The 23,543-nt window shown below is 41.4% G+C and overlaps 1 protein-coding gene across 1 annotated transcript in view; it reads left to right on the top strand.

Moving 5' to 3' along the window:
* Positions 1–19,606, top strand: part of trpn1 (transient receptor potential cation channel, subfamily N, member 1) — a 46,400-nt gene extending 26,794 nt beyond the window's left edge. The window contains exons 24-30 of the mRNA XM_020500105.2: positions 7,788–7,985; positions 10,132–10,341; positions 10,949–11,403; positions 13,191–13,613; positions 15,248–15,705; positions 16,385–16,531; positions 16,820–19,606. Coding sequence (XP_020355694.1) covers positions 7,788–7,985; positions 10,132–10,341; positions 10,949–11,403; positions 13,191–13,613; positions 15,248–15,705; positions 16,385–16,531; positions 16,820–16,992 — 2,064 coding nt within the window. The 3' untranslated portion in view covers positions 16,993–19,606. The remainder of the gene's footprint in view (positions 1–7,787; positions 7,986–10,131; positions 10,342–10,948; positions 11,404–13,190; positions 13,614–15,247; positions 15,706–16,384; positions 16,532–16,819) is intronic.
* The last annotated feature ends 3,937 nt before the right edge of the window (positions 19,607–23,543 follow it).

Raw genomic sequence — 23,543 nt, 5'->3', positions numbered from 1 at the left:
TGCTTACACATACAGAGTTATACATACACACACACCTGATCTTGCTCTCTTCTCTCACTCTCTCTTTCTCTCTTTTCTCTTCTCTTCTCTCCTTCTCTCTATTGTCGCGAACTGTTTTATAATTTAATGTGTTTATTGTTTGTCTATCTTTTTAATGCATTTGTCTTCAAGTTTATATATGCTTACGACAAGCAAGGGGAAGATATCAAAATAGGGGCATTGGGGAATAATAACAAATTGTACGGAATACATTTGTACTGTAGTGAAGCCGTCTCTTGAGTAATGCAAGGTCTCTTTCATGATCACGTGAAACGTTAATTGCTATGGAAATGCTAGGATATGTAATTATGGTAATTATGATGCAACTATGATGGTGATACGATATGGATTACAATTATGGCTATAGGCTATACACACTACATGTTACACACATAGACACTGAAACATGCAAATTGGCAGAGTTATTATTTATTTGGACATCACACATTATAGTCTTACTCTTATACAGACATCATACACACTCTCATTATATCATATCCAATATCGTACAAATCAACCTACTCAGATTTGTTACACACATAATTTGTCTAAATTTTCTAACATCTGTGGCATTGGCTCACAGGCAAGGGAATAAAAATATATTGCTAGAACCTATTTCTTGAATTCCAATTTAGCCTGAGAATGGTATCTAGTTATGGTAAGGGGTGAAATAAGTATAGCTAGTTATAATTGTAATGGTTTGGCAGATTATTAAAAAAAGATCAGTCTTTAGATGGCTAAAAGAAAAGGAATATAGCATATACTGTTTACAGGAAACTCACTCTACATCCTTGAAGATGAAGTTGTGTGGAATAAGGAATCGGGTGGTGAAATAATTTTCTGTCATGGACAAAGGAACTCAAAGGGGGTGATGATATTAATTAACCAACATTTTGATCTGAATGTGCAAATAATCAGGAATGATTCGCAAGGAAGGTGGATCCTTTTGAATATGAAATTGGATGAAAAAGAGATTTGGCTCATTAATCAAATGTTCCAAATCAGGATTATCCACACTTCTTCGAAAAAACATTTATACCAATTTATTGAACTTACATGCAACAAATGATCTAATCATTATGGTAGGAGACTATAACACAGTGTTAAGTACCTCAATGGACCTTAAAGGTAATCACTCTACAAACTATCATCACAGGGCCCTTAAGGAAATCACAAATATTATGGACACATTAGAAATAGTGAATATTTGGAGACTACAAAACCCCGACCTAGTGAGATATACATGGAGGAGACTTAATCAAGCTAGTCGTCTTGACTACTTTCTTGTATCTTTCTCTCTTGCATCAAAGGTTAAAAAAGTATTAATAGGAGACAGAATGCAATCGGATCATCATCTAATTGGCATTCACATAACTCTTATAGATTTTCCACGTGGACAGGGATATTGAAATGTAATCAAAGTTTACTGGAGGACAACTTATTTTTAACTAAGACAAAATCATTTATAACTGAATTTTTCCAGTATAATATTGGTTCAGGAAATCCCCTTATTGTTTGGGATAACTTTAAATGTACATTCAGGGGTCATTCAATTCAATATTCATCAATAATAATAATAATAATAATTTTTAAAAAGCAGTTTCTGGCTAAAGAAACAAGACTAACAAGGGACATCCATAAACTAATAGTACAGGTAGATAGCAATAAAAATACTACAGAGATACAAAATAAGTTAGAGGAAAAACTAAGAACATATGGAGAAAAATGCACACAATTCTTCCTGAATCTCCAATACAGGAACGCTAACAATAAGAATTTGCAGAAACTCATTGCTGAAGACAGAGTCATCTATGATTCTCCGAATGAGGAAGCTAATTATTTTAGGCAGATGTTCTCTTTTCCGTCTCATCCTCTCCCAGTGAATGAAGATTACGGTAAGGAATTATTTCCAAATAATATCAAAAAATGGAAAATTAACAAATGTACAGAAAGATCAGTGCGAAGGCCAAATTACAGAGGAAGAACCTTTTGAGGCTATTAAATCCTTTCAGTCTGGAAAAACCCCAGGGCTTGATGGCATACCGGTAGAGGTATATCAAATATTTTTTGATATACATAAAGCTCCATTGTTAGATTGTTTTAACTACTCCTATAGAAATGGTAGTCTGTCACCTACTCAACAGGAAGGTATGATTTTTCTATTATTAAAGCAAGACCCAGATAGCAAATATAAAGACCCGGTCTATCTAAAAAAAACTGGAGGCCACTTACACTTCAATGTTGTAATGCAAAAATACTAAAATGCATAGCACTCAGAATTAAAAGGGTTTTACCAGGTATTATCCATCCTGATCAGACAGTTTTTTTACATGGACGATACATTGGAGATAATATACGACAAATAATAGAAATAATAGAACATTATGAAACATATAAGAAGCCAGGAATGGTATTTATAGCGGATTTTGAAAAGGCATTTATAAAGTAAGACTGGATTTTATTTTATAAATGCCTGGATTTTTTCAATTTCGGTAATTCTCTTATAAAATGGGTAAAAATAATGTATAGCAACCCCAGGTGTAAAATAGTAAGTAACGGCTACTTCTCCGAGTTTTGAATTGTCAAGAGGAGTTAAACAAGGGTGTCCGCTGTCACCATATCTATTCGTTGTGGCCATCGAAATGCTAGCTATTAAAATCAGATCCAATAACAACATTAGAGGATTAGAAATCCAAGGCTTAATAACAAAGGTGTCCATGTATGCCGATGACTCAAGTTTTATGTTAAGTCCGCAAGCTAGATCCCTGCAATGTCTCATTAAAGATAACTTTTCTGTACTCTCTGGACTAAAACCTAATTATGATAAGTGTACAATATTACGTATTGGATCCTTAAAAAATTAAACTTTTACATTACCTTGCAGCTTACCTATAAAATGGGATGATGGTGAAGTAGACATACTCGGTATTCATATCACAAAAGATATAAATAAGCTCTCCACCATGAATTTCAATAGAAAACATGTAAAAATAGACAAGATCCTGCAACCATGGAGAGGTAAATACCTGTCTATTTATGGAAAAATTGCCCTGATTAAGTCCTTAGTCATATCTCAGTTTATTCACTTACTTATGGCGCTGCTTACTCCTGATGATTAGTTTTTCAAATCATATGAGCAAAAAATATTTCGCTTTATCTCGGACGCTAAACCAGACAAAATAAAAACGAGTCTATCTATATAATGAATATGAATTGGGTGGGTTGAGATGATTAAATATAAAAGCCCTAAACCTCTCTCTAAAAGCTTCACTCATTCAAAAGTTTTATTTGAACCCTAAATGGTTCTCAAGTAGATTAATAAGAAAAGTTCATCCATTGTTTAAAATTGCATTTTTGCCTTTGTGCAGATTGCCATGTCTCATTTTCGATTAATTGAAAATGATACTTTTTTCCAAGTATCTGTCTTTTTCAAACAAGCATTGCAGAGCTGGCTACAATTTCAATTCCATCTCTCTGAAAAGATAGAACAAATATTATGGCTGAACTCAAATGTACTGGTTGAACCAAAAGATGTTTGAAAAGGGTATTTTGTTCTTAAATGATATTGTAAATTGTAATGGTAGAGTTATGTTCTTCATGGAGTTATCAGAATTGTACAGGAAGGTCTGCTCAATCCAAGAGTTCAACCAATTGTTTACAGCATTTTCCCAAAAATGGAGGAGTCAGGTGGCAGCGGGAAGAGGTAGGGAACTGGTCTGTCTGCCCAATATAAAGGATCAAAACTGGGTAGGAATAAAAATTGCATAAATAGGAAAGTATACCAGTTTCATTTGAGGACCAGGATGTTGACAACTGTGCCATACAGGATTGCAAAAGAGTTGGGAAGAGATTTTTGCAATCTGTAAATTCTATTCGATGAGATAGATTGAAATTGTACATTAAACATCATAGCATAGTTGAAAGATATGTGTTGCATAGAAACACGAAGTGGGTTGCCAGCAGAGATAGATAGGATGGGCTGAGGGAAGCTGTGGGTTGGGATGTGGAATTGGAGAAAAGTGGGAGTGGAGTTGCTGTGTGAGAGAGAGAATGATGGGATGGGCTGAGGGAAGCTGAGTGTTGGTATGTGGAATTGGAGACAAGTGGGAGTGGAGTTGCTGTGTGAGAGAGAATGATGGGATGGACTGAGGGAAGCTGAGGGTTGGTATGTGGAATTGGAGACAAGTGGGAGTGGAGTTGCTGTGTGAGAGAGAGAATGATGGGATGGACTGAGGGAAGCTGAGTGTTGGTATGTGGAATTGGAGACAAGTGGGAGTGGAGTTGCTGTGTGAGAGAGAGAATGATGGGATGGACTGAGGGAAGCTGAGTGTTGGGATGTGGAATTGGAGACAAGTGGGAGTGGAGTTGCTGTGTGAGAGAGAGAATGATGGGATGGACTGAGGGAAGCTGAGTGTTGGGATGTGGAATTGGAGACAAGTGGGAGTGGAGTTGCTGTGTGAGAGAGAGAATGATGGGATGGACTGAGGGAAGCTGAGTGTTGGGATGTGGAATTGGAGACAAGTGGGAGTGGAGTTGCTGTGTGAGAGAGAGAATGATGGGATGGACTGAGGGAAGCTGAGTGTTGGGATGTGGAATTGGAGACAAGTGGGAGTGGAGTTGCTGTGTGAGAGAGAGAATGATGGGATTGGCTGAGGGAAGCTGAGGGTTGGTATGTGGAATTGGAGACAAGTGGGAGTGGAGTTGCTGTGTGAGAGAGAGAATGATGGGATTGGCTGAGGGAAGCTGAGGGTTGGTATGTGGAATTGGAGACAAGTGGGAGTGGAGTTGCTGTGTGAGAGAGAGAATGATGGGATGGACTGAGGGAAGCTGAGGGTTGGTATGTGGAATTGGAGACAAGTGGGAGTGGAGTTGCTGTGTGAGAGAGAGAATGATGGGATGGACTGAGGGAAGCTGAGGGTTGGGATGTGGAATTGGAGACAAGTGGGAGTGGAGTTGCTGTGTGAGAGAGAGAATGATGGGATGGACTGAGGGAAGCTGAGGGTTGGTATGTGGAATTGGAGACAAGTGGGAGTGGAGTTGCTGTGTGAGAGAGAGAATGATGGGATTGGCTGAGGGAAGCTGAGGGTTGGTATGTGGAATTGGAGACAAGTGGGAGTGGAGTTGCTGTGTGAGAGAGAGAATGATGGGATGGACTGAGGGAAGCTGAGGGTTGGTATGTGGAATTGGAGACAAGTGGGAGTGGAGTTGCTGTGTGAGAGAGAATGATGGGATTGGCTGAGGGAAGCTGAGGGTTGGTATGTGGAATTGGAGACAAGTGGGAGTGGAGTTGCTGTGTGTGAGAGAATGATGGGATGGACTGAGGGAAGCTGAGGGTAGGTATGTGGAATTGGAGACAAGTGGGAGTGGAGTTGCTGTGTGAGAGAGAATGATGGGATGGACTGAGGGAAGCTGAGGGTTGGTATGTGGAATTGGAGACAAGTGGGAGTGGAGTTGCTGTGTGAGAGAGAGAATGATGGGATGGACTGAGGGAAGCTGAGGGTTGGTATGTGGAATTGGAGACAAGTGGGAGTGGAGTTGCTGTGTGAGAGAGAGAATGATGGGATGGACTGAGGGAAGCTGAGGGTTGGTATGTGGAATTGGAGACAAGTGGGAGTGGAGTTGCTGTGTGAGAGAGAGAATGATGGGATGGACTGAGGGAAGCTGAGGGTTGGGATGTGGAATTGGAGACAAGTGGGAGTGGAGTTGCTGTGTGAGAGAGAGAATGATGGGATGGACTGAGGGAAGCTGAGGGTTGGTATGTGGAATTGGAGACAAGTGGGAGTGGAGTTGCTGTGTGAGAGAGAGAATGATGGGATGGACTGAGGGAAGCTGAGGGTTGGTATGTGGAATTGGAGACAAGTGGGAGTGGAGTTGCTGTGTGAGAGAGAGAATGATGGTCAAAAGATAAAGGGGAAAAAGTCTAAATAAAACATAATAAAAGTGCATTTGAATGACACTAAGTAGCAGCGTTTTTACAACTAATGCCGGTTTGCCTGAGGCTGATGCCATGCAGGTGTTTGTACACATGCATATACACACACTCTCATTGAAATAAACACATACAAGAACACACACATACATGTAATAGTGCCAGACATGCACACAAACATATAAAGTAGGCATTGCTGTTATGATTTCAGTTGTCCTTGATGTCCTTTGTTTTAAATTTATTATTTTGTTAAATTTTTTTGCATTATTGTTTGCTGATTTGCTTCTGTCTTTTCCTTTTTTCTCTTTAGTTAATTCTCTTGGTTGTTGGTGCATTGGGGGGTTCTTGGGGGTGGGGAATGGAATTGATTTTATCTTATTTTTATTTATTTTTATTCCGGGGTGGGGGGGGCTGTGGTAGGGGTGGTGAATGGTTGAGGGACAGCTATTGGGGAACTGTGGGGGGATCTTGGAGGGATCGGGTTTCACAAGATTGTGATCATGAAAAAGGAAATTATTACATATATTTTATATCACTATCATGCACACACACTCTCATACATAAGGATGGCTCTGTTGCGGAAAGACTTAAACATGTTTGATAGTGTCTTGATGCTGTATTGTTTGTCCATCATGTTCTAATACTTTAATGTTACCCCTTCCTTGTGTTTTATGTAACAAATAAAAAATAAAAGAGAAAAAAAAATAAAAAATTTAAACCCGATGGCCACTCTGACAAAGCTCCAGAGTTCCTCTGTGGAGATGGGAGAACCTCCCAGAAGGACAACCGTCTCTGCAGCACTCCACCAATCAGGCCTTTATGGTAGAGTGGCCAGATGGAAGCCACTCCTCAGTAAAAGGCACATTACAGCCCGCTTTGCCAAAAGGTAGCTAAAGGACTCTTAGACCATGAGAAACAAGATTCTCTGGTCTGATGAAACCGAGATTGAATTATTTGGCCTTAATGCCAAGTGTCATGTCTGGAGGAAACCTGGCACCATCCCTACGGTGAAGCATAAGCATGGCAGCATCATGCTGTGGGGATGTTTTTCAGCGACAGGGACTGGGAGACTAGTCAGGATCGAGGGGAAAATGAATGGAGCAAAGTACAGAGAGATCCTTGATGAAAACCTGCTCCCGGGCACTCAGGACTTCAGACTGGGGCTAAGGTTCACCTTTCAACAGGACAACGACTCTAAGCACACAGCCAAGCCAACGCAGGAGCGGCTTCAGAACAAGTCTCTGAATGTCCTTGAGTGTCCAGCCAGAGCCTGGACTTGAACCCGATTGAACATCTCTGGAGAGACCTTTAAATAGCTGTGCAGTGACGCACCCCATCCAACCTCATAGAGCTTGAGAAGATCTGCAGAGAAGAATGAAAGAAACTCCCCAAATACAGGTGTGCCAAGCTTGTAGCGTCATACCCAAGAAGACTTGAGGCTGTAATCGCTGCCAAAGGTGCGGGTCTGAATACTTATGTAAATGTGATATTTCAGTGTTTTATGTTTAATAAATTAGCAAAAAAATAAATGTTTTTGTTTTGTCATTATGGGGTATTGTGTGTAGATTGATGAGGAATAAAAACAATGTAATCCAATTTAGAATAAGGCTGTAACATAACAAAATGTGGAAAAAATCAAGTGGTCTGAATACTTTCTGAATGCATTTTACATGAGTGTATGCATTTGTGCAAGGGTTTATGTGTAAATGTTTTTGTTCATGTACACATTTTGCAAGCTTGTGTGTGAGCATATGTGTACGGTATATATTTGTGGGGATCTGTCAGTGACCGTCCTCCTGTCCCTCCCCCTTCTCCTCAGGGCTCCACCCCCCTTCACCTGGCTGCCCAGAGTGGTCACATGTCTGTGGTGGGGCTGCTGCTGAGCCGCTCCAGCTCTCTGCTGCACCTGAGGGACAAGCAGGGCCGCACCTGTCTGCACCTGGCCTCCGCCAGCGGCCACGTGGCCATGGTCAGAGTGCTGCTGGGCCAGGGGGCCGAGATCAACCACACCGAAGAGGTGAGACTGACCTGGAGATGGAGATGTTATGTGGAGAATTTGTGGATGTTATGGAAACATTATGGAGAGAGTATGAGGATGTAAGGGAAACATTATGGGGGTGTTATGAGGATGTAAGGACATGTTATGGAAACATTATGGGGAGAGTATGAGGATGTTAGGGAAACATTATGGGGAGAGTATGAGGATGTCAGTGGATGTTATGGGGAGAGTATGATGATGTTAGGGAAACATTATGGGGAGAGTATGAGGATGTCAGGGGATGTTATGATGATGTTATGGAAACATTATGGGGAGAGTATGAGGATGTCAGGGGATGTTATGATGATGTTATGGAAACATTATGGGGAGAGTATGAGGATGTCAGGGGAGAGTATGAGGATGTTATGGAAACATTATGGGGAGAGTATGAGGATGTTATGGAAACATTATGGGGAGAGTGTGAGGATGTAAGGACATGTTATGGAAACATTATGGGGAGAGTATGAGGATGTAATTTATTTTACCTTTATTTTACTAGGCAAGTCAGTTAAGAACAAATTCTTATTTTCAATGACGGCCTAGGAACAGTGAGTTAACTGCCTGTTCAGGGGCAGAACGACAGATTTGTACCTTGTCAGCTCGGGGATTCGAACTTGCAACCTTTCGGTTACTAGTCCAATGCTCTAACCACTAGGCTACCCTAGAGGATGTTATGGAAATATTACGGAGAGAGTATGAGGAGATTATGGAAAAACTATGGGGAGAGTATGAGGATGTAAGGGAATGTAATGGGGAGAGTATGAGGATGTTATGGAAACATTATGGGGAGAGTATGAGGATGTAAGGACATGTTATGGAAACATGGGGAGAGTATGAGGATGTCATGAGGATGTAAGTGGATGTTATGGGGAGAGTATGAGGATGTTATGGAAACATTATGGAAAGAGTATGAGGATGTCATGAGGATGTAAGGACATGTTATGGAAACATTATGGGGAGAGTATGAGGATGTTAGGGAAACATTATGGGGAGAGTATGAGGATGTCAGGGGATGTTATGGGGAGAGTATGATGATGTTAGGGAAACATTATGGGGAGAGTATGAGGATGTTATGAGGATAGTATGAGGATGTTAGGGAAACATTATGGGGAGAGTATGAGGATGTCAGGGGATGTTATGATGATGTTATGGAAACATTATGGGGAGAGTATGAGGATGTCAGGGGATGTTATGGGGAGAGTATGGGGATGTTATGGAAACATTATGGGGAGAGTATGAGGATGTCAGGGGATGTTATGGGGAGAGTATGAGGATGTTATGGAAACATTATGGGGAGAGTATGAGGATGTTATGAGGATGTAAGGACATGTTATGGAAACATGGGGAGAGTATGAGGATGTCATGAGGATGTAAGTGGATGTTATGGGGAGAGTATGAGGATGTTATGGAAACATTATGGAAAGAGTATGAGGATGTCATGAGGATGTAAGGGGATGTTATGGAACATTATGGGGAGAGTATGAGGATGTTATGGAACATTATGGGGAGAGTATGAGGATGTAAGGGGATGTTATGGAAACATGGGGAGAGTATGAGGAGGTAATGGAAACATTATGGGGAGAGTATGAGGATGTTATGGGGAGAGTATGAGGATGTTATGGAAACATTATGGGGAGAGTATGAGGATGTTATGGAAACATTATGGGGAAAGTATGAGGAGATTATGGAAACATTGTGGGGAGAGTATGAGGATGTTATGGAAACATTATGGGGAAAGTATGAGGAGATTATGGAAACATTGTGGGGAGAGTATGAGGATGTTATGGAAACATTATGGGGAGAGTATGAGGATGTAATGGAAACATTATGGGGAAAGTATGAGGATGTTAAGGGGATGTTATAGAAACGCCATGGGGAGAGTAGAGGATATTATGGAAACATTATGGGGAGAGTAGAGGATATTATGGAAACATTATGGGGAGAGTATGAGGATGTTATAGAAACATTATGGGGAGAGTATGAGGATGTTATAGAAACATTATGGGGAGAGTGTGACACTGTTATGAGGATGTGACAAACATTATGGGGATGTTATGGTGACAATAATAAAAAACTATGCCAGATCACACACTAATTCCATTCACACCTGACCCCCCAATTCTAGAGTGGCTGGACCCCACTCCACTACGCAGCAAAAGCAGGCTGTCTGGACATGGTGCGGTTCCTGGTGGAGAGTGGGGCGTCGGCCAGTGTAGAGTGCCAGGGGGGACGAACACCACTGCAGTACGCTGCCGGGGATAACCACCAGGGGACGGTTAGCTTCCTGCTACGACGAAAAGAGAACAACATACTGAGACTGCTGGAGGACAGGAAGGTTGGTTTTCCTTCTCTCTTTCTGGCTGTCGTTCTGCCCTTGAGCAAGGCAGTTAACCCCCTGTTCCCTGGGCGCCGAAGACGTGGATGTCGATTAAGGCAGCCCCCCGCACCTCTGATTCAGAGGGGTTGGGTTAAATGCGGAGACTCATTTCAGTTGAAGGCATTCAGTTGTACAACTGACTAGGTATCCCCTTTCCCTTTCAATATTCTCCCTATACTTTCTACTTTCTTTGTAGTCTAACCACAAGATGTCAGCAAACCGCAATTTTAATAGAACAGGCACTGCCAAAACATGTTTTTAAATCAATGTTGCTGATGAGTACCTAGTTTGTGTTAGACCTGATGGTGTGTTGGTGTGTGTTGTCTGTAGTTTGTGTTTGACCTGATGGTGTGTGTTGTCTGTAGTTTGTGTTTGACCTGATGTGGTGTGTTGTCTGTAGTTTGTGTTTGACCTGATGGTGTGATGTGGTGTGTTGTCTGTAGTTTGTGTTTGACCTGATGGTGTGATGTGGTGTGTTGTTTGTGTTTGACCTGATGGTGTGATGTGGTGTGTTGTCTGTAGTTTGTGTTTGACCTGATGGTGTGATGTGGTGTGTTGTCTGTAGTTTGTGTTTGACCTGATGGTGTGTGGGAAGCTGAACTCCAACACTACTCTGGAGGAGCTAGTTCTTCACTCTGCTGCTCCCCTGGACACGGCCGTGCGTCTGTCCCGAGCCCTGGGCCTGGCCGCCCTCAGGGAGAAGGAGCGCTACGTGGACCTCCAGGCAGCAGCCCACCACTGTGAAAACCTGGCCTCCGACCTGCTCAGCATGGCCTCAACCGGGGGGAGAGGGGCCGGCGCCGTACTCAGGGCGGTGGACCATAGAGGGGCCAGCGTGCTGGACTGCCTGATCGAGGGGAGGCAGAAGGGAGTGGTGGCCCACCCGGCTGTCCAGAAGTACATGACGGAGGTGTGGTATGGCAGTCTGCAGTGGGACTCCTGGAGGATCCTGCTGCTGTTTTTTGGCCTGCTGCTCTGCCCTCCACTGTGGCTGTTCCTCTCACTGCCTCTCAAACACAGGTACAGAGTAGACTTTCATAGACAGATACAGGTTCATAGCCTTTATTAATGGGAGCCCTTTTGAGGCTAACACACTGGACACACAACGTCATTTCAACGTGGAAATTTGGGTAATATTTGGTAGACATTGATAAATGAGATGTCAACCTTTAGTTACCAACTCAAAAAGTCAGCCAGAAGTTTGTAGAATTACCAATGTGTTATCATTATGCTTTCAACCATCAAAACCAGAACCAATTTCAATGGTAAGACAATGTCAGGGTTTTGGTTAATCTAAATGTGTTATCACTGTGCTTTCAACCATTTAAAAGCAAAAATGTCAATTTGCATTTCAAGTTTTATTTGATTTAGTCCTATTCTTTATCTTAGATTTTTGGTTGAGATGGAGATGTGAATCGAACATATCAATTACTAATTTGTAGTCAAACTGTAATTAAAGCCAGACTAAATCAGTGGCACAGATGGAACTATCCAAGCAGAAGATACATCTCCTTTAAATGTTCATATTTGGTTGCGTTGACAACAAACACAATTCAATACCCGGTTTGCCTATAAATTAATAATTGATATGTTGGATTAACATCTTCAACTCAACCAAACATCTAAGTTCAAGAATAGGACAAAATCTAATCTTATCGAAGTTTAAATGTATTTAAATAAAGTTTGATTTGATTTAGTCGTATTCTTAACTTAGATTTTTGGTTGAGATGGAGACGTGACTCTAACATATTGATGATTAACTTGAAGATTGCATTTGAAATCAACCAAAGTTTGAAACCCTAGTGCTATATGTCTTGTCTAGTTTTAGTTGAACCCTAGTGCTATATGTCTTGTCTAGTTTTAGTTGAACCCTAGTGCTATATGTCTTGTCTAGTTTTAGTTGAACCCTAGTGCTATATGTCTTGTCTAGTTTTAGTTGAACCCTAGTGCTATATGTCTTGTCTAGTTTTAGTTGAACCCTAGTGCTATATGTCTTGTCTAGTTTTAGTTGAACCCTAGTGCTATATGTCTTGTCTAGTTTTAGTTGAACCCTAGTGCTATATGTCTTGTCTAGTTTTAGTTGAACCCTAGTGCTATATGTCTTGTCTAGTTTTAGTTGAACCCTGGGTTGAATTGAAACAATAGCTGTTGATGACTTCCCAAATGCTGTATAGAGTTAAATAGTCTCATTGATAATATATGACCTATAAAGTATGGTTACATTTAATTTGCTTTAAACCTATCTTTTGGAATAATTTAGATAGCAACAGTGAATATATTTAGTTATTAAGAGATCTCTCAATAATCATTCCTGCGATAGCACATTGGTAGTTGTCAGTGACCAATGTCAACACTAAGCGGGGCCAGGCTTGATTTAAACCCTGCATGGGAGACCAAATAATAATGTACATTTTTTTACAATGATGACATAATCATGTGGTTGAGATTCCACCCTCAAAACAACAGTTTCTTTTTTCAAATCCAATGTGTTTTTCACTTAGATGCCTTGTCACAGTACATTGACAAATTACATTGAAACAACGTTTCAGTTTTGTGCCGAGTGGGATGTGTTTACATTCAAACATTGTAAACATTGTATCTCAAACTCTACCAGTTACAAAAAGAGAACTAAGACTAAGTTATTTTTGACCAATCATGAATCAATTATTCAACAATTAACTTAAAACATAACAACTCCTCCGGGGAATCAATGACAGTTTTGTATAATAGTTGATTGCCAGACAATATTATCTTGGGATTGAATATTATTTTAGGATTTAATGTACAATCTTTCAAAACCACACCAGGTTCAACACCATCCCCATCGTGAAGTTCATGAGCTACCTGGTGTCCCACGTCTTTCTCCTGGCCCTCTTCATCCTCACCATCGCCTACCCCCCACTGAATCCCATCCACCTGGGTCACCTTCTGCCTGGATGGAGTGAGTGGCTGCTGCTGGCCTGGCTGGGGGGCATGCTGGTGTCTGAGCTCACCCAGCCAGGGGAGCGCCACGGCCTAGCCTGGATCCGAGTGCTTGTCCTGGGCTTCTCCGCCGCTGCCTTGCTCTGCCATCTCCTGGCCCTGGTTCTCCAGCTCTGGCCCCCCTCCCATCTCCACTGCCTTTTCACCCGGAACGTCCTACTAGCCGTGGCAATGACTCTAGGCTTCATCCAGCTGCTGGAGTTCCTGACCTTCCACCACCTGTTCGGTCCCTGGGCCATCATCATCAGGTGAGAGAAGATCATTGGAAAAACTATACAAGTAGGCTATTTACTAGGTAGGAGCCTATCAACATGTCAGCAGGACTGATACTGCAACATGTTTCAACTAAACAGGTCTTCCTCTGCTCCTACAGTGCATTTGGAAAGTATTCAGACACCTAGACTTTTTCCACAATTTGTTACGTTACAGCCTTATTCTAAAATGGATTAAATAGTTTTTTCCCCTCATCAATCGACACACAATACCCCATAATGACAAAGCAAATAAAGGTTTTTAAAAATGTTTGCGCATTTATAAAATTAAAAAAAATAATAATAATATTACACAACTATTCAGATGCTTTGCTCAGTACTTTGTTGAAGCACCTTTGACAGTGATTACAGCCTGGAGTCTTCTTGGGTATGACGCTACAAGCTTGGCACACCTGTATTTGAGGAGTTTCTCCCATTATTCTCTGCAGATCCTCTCAAGCTCTGTCATGTTGGATGGGGAGCGTCGCTACACAGCTAGTTTCAAGTCTCTCCAGAGATGTTGGATCAGGTTCAAATCCGGGCTCTTGCTGGGCCACTCAAGGACATTCAGAGACTTGTCCAGAAGCCACTCCTGCGTTGTCTTGACTGTTTGCTTAAAGTCATTGTCCTGTTGGAGTTCCTGAGCGCTCTGGAGCAGGTTTTCATCAAGGATTTCTCTCTACTTTGCTCCGTTCATCTTTCCCTCTATCCTGACTAGTATCCCAGTCCCTGTCGCTGAAAAACTTCCCCACAGCATGATGCTGCCACACATGCTTCACCGTAGGGATGGTGCCAGGTTTCCTCCAGATGTGACATTTGGCCAAAGAGTTCAATCTTGGTTTCATCAGACCAGATAATCTTGTTTCTCATGGTCTGAGAGTCCTTGTGCCTTTTACTGAGTAGTGGCTTCCATCTGGCCACTCTTCCATAAAGGCCTGATTGGTGGAGTGCTTCAGAGATGGTTGTCCTTCTGGAAGTTTCTCCCATCTCCACCTCACTGACCAAGGCCCTTCTCCCCCGATTGCTTAGTTTGGCCGGGCGGCCAGCTCTAGGAAGAGTCTTGGTGGTTCCAAACTTCTTCAATGCTGCAGAAATGTTTTGGTGCCTCGACACAATCCTGTCTCGGAGCTCTACGGACAATTACTTCAACCTCATGGCTTGGTTTTTTGCTCTGACATGCACTGTCAACTGTGGTACCTTACTGTGGTACAGGTGTGTGCCTTTCCAAATCATGTCCAATCAATTTAATTTACCACAGGTGGACTCCAATCAAGTTGTAGATCAATGAAAACAGGATGCACCTGAGCTCAATTTCGAGTCTCATAGCAATGGGTCTGAATACTTACATAAATAAGGTATTTCTGTTTTTTATTTTTAATACATTTGCAAAATCTTATAGAAACCTGTTTCCCTTTGTCATTATGGGGTATTGACTGTAGATTGATGAGGGAAAAACGTTATTGAATCCATTTTAGAATAAGCTGTAACGTAACAAAATGTTTAAAAAGTCAAGGGGTCTGAATACTTTCCGAATGCACTGTACCTCTGTAAATATGTTTTTATTGTTCACTTAAGTATTATCTGCAATAATTAGGCCTTATTTTAGTTATTTTGTTTTCTATCCTCATCAGTGACCTGATGAAGGATCTGGGAAGGTTTGCCGTCATCCTGGCACTCTTCCACACCGCCTTCACCATGAGCTTGTGTGCCGTCTACAATGCCACCTTTGTGAAGCCGGAGACAGCAGGCCACACCCCTCGGGAGGTGTCCGTCCTGCTCTTCTTCGCCCTTTTCGGCCTGACGGAGCCTAAAGAAATGCCTACGTTGGTGGGCTCACCCCCGGCTGCCGGCGTGGTGGCCCAACTGGCGTTTGGCATCTACCTGGTGGTGACGGTGATCGTGCTGATCAACCTGCTCATTGCCATGATGAGTGACACCTACCAGCGCATTCAGGCCCGCTCGGACACTGAGTGGAAGTTTGGCCGGGCCGTGCTCATACGGGACATGAGTAGGAAGTCGGGCACGCCGTCTCCATTCAACCTCTTCACCAACCTCTTCTTCTTCGCCAAGGTGCTTTGCAAACATGGAGGTGAGTTTCATACTAGTGTTCCTACCTTGTTTAGGGAATTCATAGATTCAATATCGGCAGTTTTAACCACTACAAATTATTGTTACCCAAAGAGGCAAACCATGAGTGTAATGCTACATCATGTATTATATATATACTGACGGTACAAAACCTGCTCTTTCCATGACATTGACTGACCAGGTGAATCCAGGTGAAAGCTATGATCCCTTATTGATTTATCTTGTTAAATCCACTTCAATGAAGAGGAGGAGACAGGTTAAAGAAGGATTTTTAAGCCTTGAGACAATTGAGACATGAATTGTGTATGTGTGCCATTCAGAGGGTGAATGGGCAAGACAAAAGATTTAAGTGCCTTTGAATGGGGTATGGTAGTAGGTGCCAGGCACACTGGTTTGTGTCAACAACTGTAACGCTCCTGGGTTTTTGACGCTCAACAGTTTCCTGTATGTATCAAGAATGGTCCATCACCCAAAGGACATCCAACCAACTTGACACAACTGTGGGAAGCATTGGAGTCAAAATGGGCCAGCATACCTATGGAACGCTTTCCACAACTTGTAGAGTCCACGCCACGACAAATTGAGTCTGTTCTGGGGGCAAAAGGTGGGGTGCAACTCAATATTAGGAAGGTATTCTTAATGTTTTGTACACTCAGTATGTGTTATGTATAACCCCCCAGGTAAGATCTGCTCTACAGAGGGCCGGGACCTGATGACTGAAGAGGAGGATGCAGAGGGTCTGCCTGACCCCCGCTCTCTGGACATACCAGCTCACACCTCCCTGGGCTGGATGAGGACCAACAAAAGGACACAGATCCTACCTGAGGGTGAGGCTCTGATTGTACTGATCCATTTCAATTCACTGATTTCAATTGATTGAGATTCACATATTTCATGTATTTCAATTCACTTCAATTAACTGTTCAAAGTAATAATTTGGTAATGCGCATGTGATTTGGTGTTCTAATATTATCTGATACATACATGCATGGCACGTGAAAAAAAAATCATGTTTGAGCATCTTACATTCTTGATTCTCATGAATCGAAGTTCCAACAAACATATAGTTCCTACATTCTTGTTCCTATCTTTCAAGCTCTCTCTATGCCCCCCAGATGGCCAGGCCCAGCCCCTCCCCTCCAGCTCCAGGCTGGCTGGCCAGGTGCGTGTGGAGCAAGTGACAGACTGGGCTGTGGTAGTCCAACGCTACCTGGCGCTGAGAGGACAGGGGGACAGAGGCATGCAGGAGAGGGACCCTGGTACTGGCCCTGCCCAGCACCCTGACTGATCCAGTCCATCCGGAACCAGGACTCAGTGTCTCTGACTAACTCACCCACACCTGACTTATTAAGCTGTATCCTGATTCTCCACCCTTCTCCCACAGTATGCTCTTGCACACTTTCTGTCATGGATTTAACAATATTGGAAGATCCTTCCAATGATTTATCCAATCAAATGCTTTTAAAATCCATGTCAGAAAGTCTAAGTGCACACTGTGGGAGAAGGGTGGAGAATTGGGATGCAGCCTAAGAGCCTTACCCAGCAGTATCCTTAGGACCTTAGCCAAGCCTTGTCGGGACCCAGCATCTTTAGGAGCCTGCACACAACTTAGCCCGACTCCCAGGACCCCAGCCTTGACATTAACATGAGCCTTGAATACTTACTGGACAGTATGACTCCAGCCCTGCCTTACCAATGGCCCAATTCTGCCATGGCCTACTACATCACAGCAACAACCTGTGAAACAGAACTACTAGCACCAAACACACTGCCTTTTATTATCAGCTGTCCGTGTATACATTACTCTCACTCACAATTGACCTGATTGTCCACAATGGGAAATCAGTTGTGATCCAGTGCCTAGGGCCCCATTTTTCAAAAGCTATCTGATTAAATGCAAAGAAATAGAATAAAAAGAAAGGGCATATAATTTAGTTAAATGGGGACACCTGTTCTATTCGTTCCATTTCTATGCATTTAATCCTATCCGATTGCCGAAATCCGATCAGATAACTTTTGAAAAAGTTGTCCCAGGCTATGGTTTATAGTGTGTAGCTTCTGATATTGTCCAGTAGAGGTTCTTGTGAGACAACTTTCTGTCAGGGTCGTTTGATGAGCCGTATGACAGACGTATGAGCCTGTAAAAACATGCGAGAGAGAAGATGTGATTTATTAGGGAAAGAGGAGACCTAGTCAGTTGCACAACTGAATGCATTCAACTGAAATGTGTCTAACACATTTAACCCAACCCCTCTGAATCAGGGGTGCAGGGGTCTGCCTTAATCGAGTTCAATGGCACCGGGGAGCAGTTGTTGGGGGTTAATGCCTTGCTCAAGGGTAGAACAGCAGATTTTTCCACCTTGCCGCTCAGGTATTCAAACAAGCCACCTTTCGGTTACTGGCCCAACACTCTTAACCGCTAGGCTATCTGCCACACCACTATTATAGTGTAGTATTGTACTATCATCATTACTTTCATGCGACAGTGCCTTGATTATGCATGGCGTAGCATTTCATTATAATAACACTTTTCTAGGGACAGTATTGTTCTTTGACAAATGAACCTGGTGTTACTGAAACACCTGTTTATTTTGTTTACTCAATGGCAGTAGATAAGTGTCTACGTCAACTCTGCCAATTATGTCGGCCAATTATGTCCACATAAGCCTCCTATTTTACAATATACATTATATCATGCTTCATTCTACAGTTAAATATGTTTTTATAACATGTTTATGAATAGTGTTTATTGTAGTGATGTGTTTAGAGAAAAGTATAATTGTATTATCATGATATAACATGAGTTACTCAGTAACTCCATTACTTAATGAAAATGGTCAAACCTGTGAAATAGAGCAATAGGAGGTCAAACCAGTCTGCTTTCTCTGTCACATCATTTACTTTATTATGGGTCACTCCTTCTCCCCCCTCTCTCTCTCCTCTCCCCTCTCCCTCTCTATCTCCTCTCCCCTCCCTCTCCCCCTACCCTCCACCTCCCCAACCTCTTTCTCTCTCTCCTCTCCCCTCTCCTTCTCTATCTCCTCTCCCCCTACCCTCCACCTCCCCACCCTCTTTCTCTCTCCCCTCTCTATCTCCTCTCCCCTCCCTCCCTCACCCCCTCCCCTCCACCTCCCCACCCTCTTTCTCTCTCTCCTCTCCCCTCTCTCCCTCCCCTCTCTCTCTTCTCCCCTCCCTCCCTCCCTCCCCACCCTCTTTCTCTCTCTCTCTCTCTCTCTCTCTCTCTCCCCTCCCTCTTCTATCTTGACATTATGGCCAGGAGCTAGGAAACAGGCCTGTAAACGTAGTACCTTCCACTCTCTTTATCATTGAACTAAACTTAACACCGTAGCCAACTGTGCTTCTTCCATTAATTACGTCAGAGATACGGGGGGAAACCCTTCGTTCTTCTCATTCTAGATTAACTGCGAGGATGTTGTTTTTACCTGGTCAGACCAGGATAAGTACAGTGTGTCTGGGGAGTGAGATTGATGTGTTTGAAGCATATAACATAAGAATTCACAATGAATAGGACTCAGCTTAACGTAACTCTAAACAGAGAATGAAAATAGGAGGTAAATAACTCAGGGTGCATCTTAAATGGCACCCTATTCCCCATATTTATTCACTGCTTTTGTCCAGAGCCCATAAGGTCATAGGGCTCTGGTCAAAAGTAGTGTGCTATACGTATAGGGAATAGGGTGCCATTTGGGACTCAAGCCCAAGTTCCTCATCTTTCTCACCTCTTTGAGTGCCTTGCAGTACTCACTGACTCTAAAATGTCCAGACTTGTTGAGCCAACTTCTATGGTTCATAGACACCTTTAAAAACATCCGTAACCCCTCATTCTATTGTATTGTTGATATGTTTTATACAACCTAAACTTCAATAAAGTTTTAAGTCTGTAATGTAAGGTATATTCACACATGCACACACAAGCACACATGCGCACGCACACACACTAACAAAATGTGTTATTTATGAAAGATTAAAAGATGAGTGTTTTGTCTTGTCTATAGTTTGTGTTTTGTATTGTCTATAGTTTATGTTTTGTCTTTTCTCTAGTTTGATGAGTGTCTTGTCTATAGTTTGATGTTTGTTTAGTCTTGTCTATAGTTTGATGTGTGTCTTGTCTATAGTATGATGTTTGTATTGTTTTTTCTATAGTTTCATGTGTGTTTTGTCTTGAATATAGATTGATGTGTGTCTTGTCTCATCTGTAGTTTGATGTGTGTCTTGACTTGTCTATAGTTTCATGTGTGTTTAATCTTGTCTAATTAGATGTGTGTCTTGTCCTGTCTATAGTTTGATGTGTTTTGTTTTGTCTATAGTCTGATTTGTGTTTTGTCTTGTTTATAGTTTTGATGTTTTTTTTCTTGTCTATAGTTAGATGTGTGTTTTGTCTTGTCTATAGTTTGATGTGTGTTTTGTCTCGTATATAGTTTTATGTGTGTCTTGTCTATAGTTTGATGTGTGTTTTGTCTTGTCTATAGTTTGATGTGTGGTTTTGTATTGTCTATAGTTTGATGTGTGTTTTGTCTTGTCTATAGTTTGATGTGTGTCTTCTCTATAGTTTTGATGTGTGTTTTGTATTGTGTATAATTATATGTTTCATGTCCTGTCTATCATTTGATTTGTTTTGTTTTGTCTATCGTTGGATGTGTTTTTGTTTTGTCTTGTATATAGTTTGATGTTTGTTTTGTCTTGTCTATAGTTTGGTGTGTTTTGTCTTGTCTATAGTTTGTTTGTCTTGTCTATAGTTTGATGTGTGTCTTGTCAATAGTTTGATGTGTGTCTTGTCTATAGTGTGATGTGTGTTTTGTTTTGTCTATATTTTGATGTGTCTTTTCTATAGTTTAATGTGTGTTTTGTCTTGTCTATAGTTTGATGTGTATTTTCTATAGTATGATGTGTGTTTTGTCGTGTCTATAATTTGGTGTGTTTTGATTTGTCTATAGTTTGATGTATGTTTAGTCTTGTATATAGTTTGATGTGTGTCTTGTCTATAGTTTTGATGTGTGTTTTGTATTGTGTATAATTATATGTTTCTTGTCCTGTCTATCATTTGTTTTGTTTTGTCTATCGTTGGATGTGTTTTTGTTTTGTCTTGTCTATAGTTTGGTGTGTTTTGTCTTGTCTATAGTTTGATGTGTGTCTTGTCTATAGTGTGATGTGTGTTTTGTTTTGTCTATATTTTGATGTGTCGTGTCTATAATTTGGTGTGTTTTGATTTGTCTATAGTTTGATGTGTTTAGTCTTGTATTTAGTTTGTGTGTTTTGTCTTGTCGATAGTTTGATTTGTATCTTGTTTATAATTTGATGTGTGTCTTGTCTGTCGTTGGATGTTTGTTTTGTCTCATCTATAGATTGATGTGTGTTTTGTCAGGTCCGTAGTTTGATGTGTGTCTTCTCTATAGTTTGTGTGTTTTGTCTTGTGTATAGTTTGATGTGGGTTTTGTCTTGTGGGGTTGTGGGGACTGTATTATGACAGCTCTGTTCCAAAGAGTCTCCTCAGGCTGGTGTATAAAAAGGTGGTGACCCTATTACTTTGTCGACTTCTTGGCCTTCCTGCTTGGCCTTTACTGCATTACTAAGGTGTGTGCGTGTGTGTACCTGTGTGTGTACCTGTGTGTGTACCTGTGTGTGTGCGCGTGTCCATGCATGTTTCTATTTCTCTTTGTGTGTGTGTGCATGCATGCATATGTGTATCTGGTTTCAAGAGGTGTAATATTGGTGCTGTTATCCTATTCAAACAAATAATATCATATTATCCCCTTGGGCCTTGGTCTTTACAGGGCAGGGTCTAAATCTTCCAATTGTAAGACCATGCTGTGGTTATAACACTGATGTTCACTTCTTTATCTGATGTTGTTGCCCTAAGTGTTCCAATGTGAGCTCTTTTTCAGAATGATGCTGTATCTGTTTGCTTCTTCTGGCCTTGAATGATTATGCCCTGTTGTAGGATATTATTCATTGGTTTTTCTCTCCAAAACAACTCCTCTTACTCCCAAGAAATATATATATATATATATTTTTTTTTTTTACTAGGCAAGTCAGTTAAGAAAAATGTCTTATTTACAATGACGGCCTAGGAACAGTGGGTTAACTGCCTTGTTCAAGAGCAGAACGACAGATTTTTACCTGGTCAGCTCGGAGATTCGATATATCAACCTTTCGGTTACTGGCCCAACGCTCTAACCAATAGGCTATCTGCCTCATTATCTGGCAATGCTGAACATGTCTTCAATGGAAATGTCTTGTGATCTTTATTTTCTAAAGATTTATTTTATATTGTTGGTTCCATTTTTCTGTGCTCCATTTTTTTACTTAACAAATAAGGAATACTCAAAATGTGCACTTATAAATCATAACAATTTTAATCGAAATACAGCTGTAGACAGAAGTGAAAGGTCAAACATCAAACATACTGTACAACTGATGTCTCTCTGCAAAATAGGAAAGGGTCCAAATTATTTTATTATGTTTGCAGTCAACCCCAGTGATGTCACTGCCTACGTCATTACCTTCTACTCATAAGACCAAGACCAAGATATACAAACAATAGTTTCAGCGTTATCTAAAGGCTCAGCAGTAAATGTCCAATCCAGAAGTTGATTTATAGTGGTATGTCTGACTAGTCTCTTATCTCTTTCACTCTCTGCAGGGTTCTGTGTCTATGAATCTCTTTTATCTTTGAGGCGCTTTCTCACAGACCTCCTGTTTTGACTGCAATAACTCACACATCTCTCAGACCGTTTCTTTATACGAGGCAGAGACTATAAAAGACTGTGGAACAATGTTAAACCTTATAATGAATATACAGTGGGGAGAACAAGTATTTGATACATAGCCAATTTTGCAGGTTTTCTTACTTACAAAGCATGTAGAGGTCTGTACTTTTTATCACATTGTATGATTTTTTAAGTAATTAATTTGCATTTTATTGCATGACATAAGTATTTGATACATCAGAAAAGCAGAACTTAATATTTGGTACATCAAACATTTGGTGCAGCCCCTATCATGACCGCAAGTTGACCCCATCAATATACAGCAGATAATGACCTTTGCAGATCTCATTCTTATCATTTCTTATACACTTTTAGTCCATGACAATATACCTCCTGCTGATTTGTTAGAGGACAGCGTCTCGCTATCATGGTGAAAAGGATCCTGGAAAAACTTCCACATTTCTTCTTTAAGGCACTGCTGGTTGGTGGTCTCTCCAATGTTAATCATGGTGAGTCTACCTCATTCATCACACTGCATTGGGTGACATTGGCCCTACCCAGGGCAGCCAACCGCAATGAGCAAAACATTTACAGCCTTAATCACGCTACATTGTATTGCGAGTTTAACTGTGTTTCACAGTTCTGCATTTTGCACAGATTTTTTTTTTTTGAGTAAGGAAAATGGCACTTCATGTCCATTAATAGTGGAATTTTCCATTAATAGTGGAATTTTCCTTTGCCTACATACATTTTTAATAACAATCTTAGCTATTTTTCACCATGAAAGGCGAACTCTTCTCCTCAATTTTTTTTTTGTTTTTTTTACCCCTTTTCCTCCCCAATTCCGTGGCATCCAATTGGTAGTTACAGTCCTGTTTCATTGCAGCAACTCCTGTACGGACTCGGGAGAGGCGATGGTCGAGAGCCGTGCGTCCTCCAAAACACAACCCAACCAAGCCGCACTGCAGGCCATACTGGTCATTGCCATTGTCCAGCACAGCCCACTGTTAAGGGTTAGACATATCGCTACCATTTAGAGACATGCCTGAGCTTCTTGGAAGGAAAGACACTTGTTTAGTGGTAAGGTAGACAAATTTGTATGTGAAAGGGG

Source organism: Oncorhynchus kisutch, linkage group LG14 (assembly GCF_002021735.2).
Source record: "Oncorhynchus kisutch isolate 150728-3 linkage group LG14, Okis_V2, whole genome shotgun sequence".
Taxonomy (NCBI): Eukaryota; Metazoa; Chordata; class Actinopteri; order Salmoniformes; family Salmonidae; genus Oncorhynchus; species Oncorhynchus kisutch.
The sequence above is the reverse complement of the archived record's forward strand: the minus strand, read 5'-3'. Positions and strand labels throughout refer to the sequence as shown.